This window comes from Tachysurus vachellii, chromosome 12 (genome assembly GCF_030014155.1).
Source record: "Tachysurus vachellii isolate PV-2020 chromosome 12, HZAU_Pvac_v1, whole genome shotgun sequence".
Classification (NCBI taxonomy): Eukaryota; Metazoa; Chordata; class Actinopteri; order Siluriformes; family Bagridae; genus Tachysurus; species Tachysurus vachellii.
The window spans coordinates 20687193-20697205 of NC_083471.1; the positions used below are offsets into that span (position 1 = coordinate 20687193).

Consider the following 10013-nt stretch of genomic DNA (forward strand, 5'->3'; position numbering starts at 1 on the left):
CACGAGCATCAGCGACTCCTGCTGGACAGACTGCTGAAAATAATCCACACCAAATGTTTATTGTCCACTTCCAATAACTGCTGATTGGAAGGTGATTGGTTCGAATCCCAGGTCCACCAAGTTGCCACTGCAGGGCCCCTGAGCAGGGCCCTTAACCCTCAATTGCTCAGGTGTATAAACTGAAATAAGACAATGTAAGTCACTCTGTATATATATATATACTCTCATATATATATATATATATATATATGAATATATAGCTTGTTTAAGCTGAATAAACAAGTCCAATAAATACACACACGCACGCACACACACACACACACACACACACACACATATATATATATATATGTGTGTGTGTGTGTGTGTGTGTGGTGTGTGTGTGTATTTATTGGACTTGTTTATTCAGCTTACTTGTACTTTTCAGCAATGTCCACACATCTCAGGATTGCCTTTATATTTATTCACTGTACATATGTTTACATATATATCTATATATTACATGCTGTACATATGTTTACATATATACCTATATGTATTACATGCTGTAGATATGTTTACATAAATACTTATGTATATTCAGTGTTGTATAAAGTACTAGAAAGCAATACTTGAGTAAAAGTACAAGTATCGTGCTAGAAAAAGACTTTGGTAGAAGTGAAAGTTACCTTTTAGAATAGTACTCAAGTAAAAGTCTTAAAGTATCTGATATTTACTGTACTTAAGTATCAAAAGTCATTTTCTGATATTTAATGTACTTAAGTATTTGAAGTAAAAGTAAAAAGTAAAATTTCAGTGTTTTTCTGTAGGCATAAGAGCAGGGGCCGTTCTAGGATTTCACATTTAGGGGTTTTAGTCATCAGTGAGAATTTAAAACAAGAAGAGTTTTATATTGTATATTATATGACTACATAGTAAGCCAAAAGTTATGGTATTATTAAATGGCAAAAGTGGACACCAAAATTTTATGCATGATGTAATGATGCCAGTTTTGAATCAAATCAGTTCATGTATGTGTGCATTCTCTACAAACAGTGTGTCTAATGAATGCAGTCATTAATAAAAAATATTCACAAGACAAAGACCAAATCAATAAATGTTCTTTTTATTTAGTATTGAATGGATTGTTTGCATTAATATTTTGTTTGTGCTATCAACTCTGGTAATAAGAATAGTGAAATTTCACTGCTTTTAGTTGCCGTCTTTGCGGCGGTCCGCGGATTGACGTTATAGATAAACGCCTCCAGCTCTGACTGCGCGTGCACGCTGCGCGTACCTGAGCTTCTCTGTAGAGCGTGCGGAGCGTAATGCAATCTAGGAACAAGTGATTCGACAAACCTCCCTTATTGCAGTCACACACATTTCTTCTGATTTTATTTTGTAGTAACCAGTAACGAAGATGCTTAGTGGAAATATAGTAAAAGTATACATTTTATCTAGGAAATGTAGTGGAGTAAAAGTGAAAGTTGACATAAATTTAAATAGCGAAGTAAAGTACAGATACGTGAAATTTCTACTTAAGTACAGTAACGAAGTATTTGTACTCCGTTACATTACAACACTGTGTATATTACATGCTATATTATATTATCTGCACTTGGCTATTTGCACAATTGCTGCTCTTTGCACTTCTGGTAGATGCAATGACGATAAAGTTCTATCTATCTATCTATCTATCTATCTATCTATCTATCTATCTGTCTGTCTGTCTGTCTGTCTGTCTGTCTGTCTGTCTGTCTGTCTGTCTATCTATCTACCTACCTACCTGTCTGTCTGTCTGTCTGTCTGTCTATGTAATATTTTTGTACTAGTATAAAAATACTACTATTTTTGTATTTTGATACTTCTTGCTGTAACGTTCTTTCTGGACTATTTTAACCAACCATAAATGATTATCTTTATATAACCCAGCTACATTAACCCAAATTTTAACCTAAATTTAAAAAGCATTATAAAATATAATTTTTATGTAGCTAGATTTTCATAAACCAAAGAGCTTTGTATGTATGTAAGCATGTAAGCTTTGTTTGTATGTAAGCAATTCCAAATTGTTGTAATATACAGTAAAGCCAATGTTGTAAAGAAATCACTCCCTTGTCACATTGAAAGTACAACAGCATAAACGTAATATTACCGTATCATTACTGTAAATGAGTACACTTGTCCTCAATGTGTGCGCTTGCTCAATACCATTAAACTAAATTTTCTTTTCTTTGATGGTTCCTGAAGAACATAGTAAAATGTTTCATTACCAAACTGTGAAAGAACACCAGGAAAAAAAAACCCTCTAATTTCTCATTTAGATCTGTGAACATTGCTCATGGCTATTTATCAAGAAAGAATTGTTCAGTCTTTTTCTCCATGAACTCTTCTATAACCCACGGAAACCTGGTTAATCTCCAACTTGAATGACTGCACAAACACAGAGTTTCTACAACATTTTGGTTTAATGTCTGCTGAGTGAAAAATACATTTGATGACATGGGAAACATTTTTATTTCCATATTTCTTCTAGATGAAAAATATTCCTCTCATACATTAGTACAGATTATAAATATTTTTATTAAGAATACTATATTTCTTATTCACCTTGTATTAAATTACTCGAGTTTATTTTCTTGAGAGAACAACAGAAGCGTGAAGACAAAAAAAAAAAGCCATAACTTAGGACGTTCTAATTAATTTTTGGTATTCCTGTTTGACACAGCCAAACACCGTATGATACAAGCGCCTGTCTTGTGCCATGAGATCCGTAACCACCTCAGTGTGATTAATTTTGGGCAGGAGGTACAAGGTGGCGGTGACAGAGAGTGAAGTGAGGAGCTCACACAGTCGCACTGACGACTCTGCGGGAACGATGATGTCATCAGTGCCATGGATTAATCCCATTGGAGGAACTCTGTAAAACAACCATCACACATGGAGCCTGATCAGAGTGTAAAACAGACAATTCTTATCAGCTGAAATGTAGTTTAGTTTAGGTTTTGTGGCGTGTTGAGTTGGTTGAGAGGAAATTCACTCGTTTTTATTTCACATGTGTTCAGAGCCTATGATGTTGGTGCAAGAAGGCAACATGAACCCCCCAAGCCACAGTGCAGCCCAAAACAGTCATGTCTGTTTATATATAAACATCTCCAGGTCCAACAATAAATCCCTTTCCGGTTATGACAGGATAATTTATATACATATATTTTTTCTTTTATCAGTCTGACACTGATCGTGGGTATGATGGGTATCAGTGTCATGTCTTCCATGTACCAGAGAGGTTAAGCAGTAAAATGTTCCCACCAAATATTTTTACATACGGATAAACGTTAAAGCTGAAATTTGTTTTTTAAGATGAAACCACCTTCCACCTTTAATGTGACAAAACAACCGACAGAATTCAATTGAGAAAGAAATGTTAGTCAAACACAATCGTCTTATACCTTTTTAACTGATCCTTGTTTAGCTTTCTGATTCGAGCTGAAGGTGAGTAGAACTCAAAGTTCTCGACACCATCCATGGCTTTGTGCATAGTGGAGATGTATTCAACAGCTCGTGTCTTCTCGTGTTCGTAATGGTCCATTATATCGTACACGCCACTCAATCCTGCGGTGAAGTATAAACACAGGACGAGTGTGTTTTGTGTGATCAAGCAGCAGGAATGGAGTACGGTTTGTGAAGTGACGTTCTGTATTACGGCCTAAAAGTATCGTTGTTCTGATATAACAGTTATTTACTAAATTACGTCTTAAGCAAAGAGCCGTAAAAAAAAAAAGGACAAGATGTTTACCTATGATGCCTTTAATAGAGTTTATAATTTCTGTCTGAGTCAACGGCTCGATGAACAGCGACTCCACACCTTCCAGCAGAAACAGCGTGGTCAGTGTGCACAGATGAGCTCCTGCAGAGTGGCCTATTAACACTATGTTATCCTACACAACATGACAAATTAAAACATAGTTACAAGCACATTTGTACATCAAGGAACAGAGATATAGAGAGCATCTTTGCAATCTTTGCACTGTACAGTATTAGCTTTTTTTAACCTTTTAACCGAGCGTTATCTATTTTACAATGTTATCTGCAATCCTCTTACATGGATGCTTCCTGTTCAAAGACAACGAAATGCTTCCTGTTCAACAACATCCAAACGACACACTTAGCCCTGACAGTTACTAGTTACTAAAAGTCCACAGTGTAGACCTAAAACCGGAAATCCTTTATTAGGGAATTCCGGAATTATGTAGGGAAATCCTTTATTTAAATGAAATTGTAATTTTAAAGTCGATTAAGAATTTAAAATGAAGCTCATTCTTTATTCACTGAAAAAATGTTGCTGAATAACTTGTAATTCTTACTGAACAAAAATCTCTGAAGACATATCCTGTGGTTGTGGAAAAGATGTTCCTCTGTTTCAGAAGGGTTGAATTATTATCTAAGGATTCTGTGGAAACTATTAAATCTTCAAGAACTCTTCAACATGTTATAAAAAAAACAACAGCAGAACTCACGGCACTGTTTAATAGTAAAAGTAAGAGCATGTCCACATGCAAAATGTGAAAAGAACTATAAAGACTGGGACTAAACAGATGTGCAGCTCTTCTAGTGGCTTACTACATTAGTTTACGTTGGTTTTTCCTATAATTGATCAGCTCTCTCTTACGAGATTAAACACACACAATACTTACTTTGTCGAGATGGAAGGAATGTCCGTTCTCTTTCACCCACATCAGACTGTCACTTATGTCCTGGACCATATTTAAAACATTCCCCTGTAAGGCAAGTTAAAGATGAAGTCTCAGTGTGAACTGCATGAGCTCTGCACGTTGTATCATTACTATAAAATAACTGAAAAAATCCTGTACCTTTGGATATGTGGTATAATCAGGGCAAATCACTGAAGCATTAAGCTCTTTAGCTAGTTGTAGAGCAAGCAGACAGTACATGGATCTCTCTCCTGAGCCCCAGGCTCCTCCATAGATAAACACTACTACTGGGATGAGCTCTGGGTCTGACTGCTCCAATCTTGGAGAATGATACAAGTCTAATTTGTTGCCTCTGTGACCAAAGGGAATGCCCTGTAAATTTAAGTTAAAGTTAAAGACAAATTCTGACCGGATCTACTGAAGCATGACACGTCAGCATTGGAAGTCAAGTTTCTGAACGCTCAAATAGCAAAAAACTTTCCGTCACGTGTTAAACAGTCATGTGTCACATGTAAAAATCATACATTAAGCAAAAAAAGGTGACTCACTTTAACACACTGCTTCTTATTGTTTTTCTTGTACCACAGATTCCACTGGAAATATAACCTGCTGTACTGCAGATACTTCATCATTTCCAGCACAGCCCTCGTCAAACCGTAGATCCGCCTAAGCAGAGTATTAAGATTTATATGAACTTCTGTTACACATCAAATATCAAAAATCATAAAATGAGCTTCATATATTCAACTTACCTGGGTTTGAGAGCCTCTATATACTTTTTGTAGCCGGGTTTATCAGGCCATCCATACAACCACTGGGCAGTAAGTGAGATGCTGTATGGAATAGCTACAAATATAGCAGCAGCAGCAACAGGAATTCTCATACTGTAGTTCATCCTGATCCTGAAAACCAGAAACAAATTACATGAATATATGTTTGATACCAACAAACATTTGCTGTCACGTAAGCGAAATACTTTTTAAATCCTATTGGTCAGAACATGCTGACTAATTTATGGTTTATAACAGCAGTTCTGACAATAAAGTCAACTCTATTTCAAACAACAGAACAATATGGCAGGGGGCACGGTGGCTTAGTGGTTAGAACGTTCGCCTCACACCTCCAGGGTTGGGGGTTCGATTCCCGCCTCCGCCTTGTGTGTGTGGAGTTTGCATGTTCTCCCCGTGCCCCGGGGGTTTCCTCCGGGTACTCCGGTTTCCTCCCCCGGTCCAAAGACATGCATGGTAGGTTGATTGGCATCTCTGGAAAATTGTCCGTAGTGTGTGATTGCGTGAGTGAATGAGAGCGTGTGTGCCCTGTGATGGGTTGGCACTCCGTCCAGGGTGTATCCTGCCTTGATGCCCGATGACGCCTGAGATAGGCACAGGCTCCCCGTGTCCCGAGGTAGTTCGGATAAGCGGTAGAAAATGAGTGAGTGAGTGAGAGAGAACAATATGGCAATACTAACAGTTCATTCACGTGGATTTGTGTTTTGGATGTTGCACATAATCTAAGACAATACCGAGAGTGCTGCTACTCAACAAAAATCATAAATAATTGCTATGGTGATGTTTTTGTCTGACAAGACATTTATTTAACATGAGTCTACTGTGTCAGCAGAACATTTCTGTCATGTGATTTCTGCTCTATGGGCAGCGTGACTACGTTGTTGTTTTTGTGTGTGTGTGTGTGTGTGTGTGTGTGTGTGTGTGTGTGTGTGTGTGTGTGTGTGTGTGTGTGTGTGTGTGTGTGCATGTTACTAAATTACAGAGAGAGAAAAAAGAGAAGCTGGTGAGGAAATGTATAAATATTAGTCCATAAGTGATAACAGGAACTTACTTGCTTTGCAGATGTTCCACAAATTGTTAAAGCAAATGTATAATGCATAATAAACTAATAAAAGAGACAGACAGACAGACAGACAGACAGACAGATAGATAGATAGATAGATAGATAGATAGATAGATAGATAGATAGATAGATAGACAGAGTTGTATGCAAAAGTTTAGGAACCCCTGACAATTTCCATGATTTTCATTTATAAATATTTGGGGGTTTGGATCAGCAATTTCATTTTGATCTATCAAATAACTGAAGGACACAGTTACATTCAGTAGTGAAATGAGGTTTATTGGATTAACAGAAAAAGTGCAATAATAGACAATTAGACAGGTGCATAAATTTGAGCACCCTTGCCATTTTGTTGATTTGAATACCTGTAACTACTTAGCACTAATTAATTGGAACACACAATTGGTTTGGTGGCTCATTAAGCCTTGAACTTCATAGACAGATGCATCCAATCATGAGAAAAGGTATTTAAGGTGGCCAATTGCAAGTTGCTGTTCTCTTTGACGCTCCTCTGAAGAGTGGCAACATGGAGGCGTCAAAACAACTCTCAAATGACCTGAAAACAAAGATTGTTCAATATTATGGTTTAGAGGAAGGCTACAAAAAGTTATCTCAGAGATATAAGCTGTCAGTGTCCACTGTGAGGAACATAGTGAGGAAGTGGAAGACCACAGGCACAGTTCTTGTTAAGGCCAGAAGTGGCAGGCCACGTAAAATATCAGAGAGGAGAAGGATGGTGAGAACGGTCAAAAACAGCCCACAGACCACCTCCAAAGACCTACAACATCAACTTGCTGCAGATGGTGTCACTGTGCATCGTTCAACAACTCGGCAAACTTTGCACAAAGTGAAGCTGTACGGGAGAGTGATGCGAAACAAATGGAAATGCTCGGGAAATGCTCGGCAACCATCAAACCTAACTGAACTGGAGATGTTTTGTAAGGAGGAATGGTCCAAAATACATTCATCCAGAATCCAGACACTCATTACAGGCTATAGGAAAGTCTAGAGGCTGTTATTTCTACTAAATATTGGTGATTTTTCTTTTGGGGTGCCCAAATTTATGCACCTGTCTAATTTCGTTTTGATGCATATTGCACTTTTTCTGTTAATCCAATAAACCTCATTTCACTACTGAATATTACTGTGTCCTTCAGTTATTTGATAGATCAAAATGAAATTGCTGATCCAAACACCCAAATATTTATAAATGAAAACCATGGAAATTGTCAGGGGTTCCTAAATATAGATAGTCCTAAATATAGATATAGATGGTTCATAGACAGACAGACAGACAGATAACATAGACGAAAGATAGATAGATGGACAAACGATAGATAGATAGATAGATAGATAGATAGATAGATAGATAGATAGATAGATTAGATAGATAGACCCAAATATTTATAAATAAAAATCATGGAAATTGTCAGGGGTTCCTAAATATATATATATATATATATATAAATATAGATGGTTAATAGATAGATAGATGGACAGACGGACAGACAGACGGACGGACAGACAGACAGATAGACAGACAGACAGATAGACGGACAGATAGACAGACAGATAGACAGACTCTCTGGTCACCTGATTATTATTATATCTATTATATTATTATATATTATATTATTATTACTATTATATCACATAGTCCCTACATAAGAAATACATAATAAACATTAATCATCATCAGAGATACCGTACGCCTACAAATAAAACAAAGAAGCAATACACACCACAATCATTAGTGTACATCATCAGAGTAACTTCAATAACGTTATTGTTACAGATGTTAAGCCAGATGTTTACGAACTCACCACAAAGGTCGACTGTCAGCCACAAGATATTTATCCAGACTGTCGGGGATTGCTTCAACAGCGTATTAAAAAAGACTGTATTCTGTTAAATCGATATTTTTTAATAGATATTTTAGTAAACTGAAGAAAAAACAACGCACTGAGGCATCTTGATAAACACAACGCTTCCGCTCGGTGACGTAAGCCGTATTTCTTTATCCTATTGGTTCCTTTCTTCAAAGGCGGACCAGAATGATGTAGGACACGCCCACATGGTATGTATGAAGCTATTTCTTATTACACGTAGTTACCATAAATAAAAAGAATTCGCAAAGCCAAGGTGAAATAAAAAAGGTAAATAAGAATATATATATATATATATATATATATGCAAAAGACATGATTATTTAACTATGTATACTGTATATATAAAGATAGATAGATAGATAGAAAGATAGATACTATATTGATGCTAGAGGAAATTTATTCATACAATAGCAACATACAGAGAAATGAGCTTACCTTTACTGGATTTGGCAGACACCCTTATCCAGAGTGATTTAGATTTTAATATGACTGAGCACTGAGCAATGGTAGGTTAAATGTCCAGTAGCAGCAAGTAGAAACGAGGTCACTGCTGTTTGTATGTTTCCACCCTGCCATACCTGAGCGATGTTGGTCATGGGCAGTGAGCGTTTCTCAGTCTGCAACTGAACACACTCCTCTGCAATTGCAATTTAGCATTAGGGGAATCAAAACACTTTCCAGAATGCTAGTGCCACTAAGCAAAAGTGAAGTCCAAGAAGACTACGGTTTGACATGATATGGTAGAAGCAGTCAAGTGTCCTTCACAGAGCCTTGACCTCATCCCCACTGAACACCTTTAAGGTGGATTGGAATGCAGACACCTGAGACTACCTCACCTATTGTCAGACCTGATCTCACTACTGCTCTTGTGGCTGAAAGAACACAAATCACCACAGCCTGTTCCTAATATTCTGGCCTGTTCCTAATATTCTGGCCTGTTCCTAATAAATTGTCCTGTACCTAATATTCTGCCCTGTACCTAATATTCTGGCCTGTACCTATTCTGGCCTGTTCCTAATAAATTGGCCTGTTCCTAATATTCTGGCCTGGTCCTAATAAATTGGCCCGTTCCTAATAAATTGGCCTGTACCTAATATTCTGGCCTGTTCCTAATAAATTGGCCTGTTCCTAATATTATGGCCTGTTCCTAATATTCTGGCCTGTACCTAATAAATTGGCCCGTTCCTAATAAATTGGCCTGTTCCTAATATTCTGGCCTGTACCTAATATTCTGGCCTGTTCCTAATATTCTGGCCTGTTCCTAATAAATTGACCTGTTCCTAATATTCTGGTCTGTACCTAATAAATTGGCCTGTTCCTAATAAATTGGCCTGTTCCTAATAAATTGGCCTGTTCCTAATATTCTGGCCTGTTCCTAATAAATTGGCCTGTTCCTAATATTCTGGCCTGTTCCTAATAAATTGGCCTGTTCCTAATAAATTGACCTGTTCCTAATATTCTGGTCTGTACCTAATAAATTGGCCTGTTCCTAATATTCTGGCCTGTTCCTAATAAATTGACCTGTTCCTAATATTCTGGTCTGTACCTAATAAATTGACCTGTTCCTAATATTCTGGCCTGT

The 10013-nt window shown here is 37.2% G+C and overlaps 1 protein-coding gene across 1 annotated transcript; it reads right to left on the minus strand.

Annotated features, from left to right (window-relative positions):
* Positions 1-2428: 2428 nt before the first annotated feature.
* On the minus strand, positions 2429-8551 carry si:dkey-193c22.1 (uncharacterized protein LOC567837 homolog). Its single transcript, XM_060883091.1, has 8 exons — positions 8366-8551; positions 5444-5593; positions 5240-5357; positions 4851-5063; positions 4674-4757; positions 3776-3917; positions 3429-3591; positions 2429-2899 (listed from the first exon to the last, which is right to left on the minus strand). The coding sequence occupies exons 2-8, from the start codon at positions 5584-5586 to the stop codon at positions 2665-2667; spliced, it is 1098 nt and encodes a 365-aa protein (XP_060739074.1). The 5' UTR covers positions 5587-5593; positions 8366-8551; the 3' UTR covers positions 2429-2664.
* Between the last annotated feature and the right edge of the window lie 1462 nt (positions 8552-10013).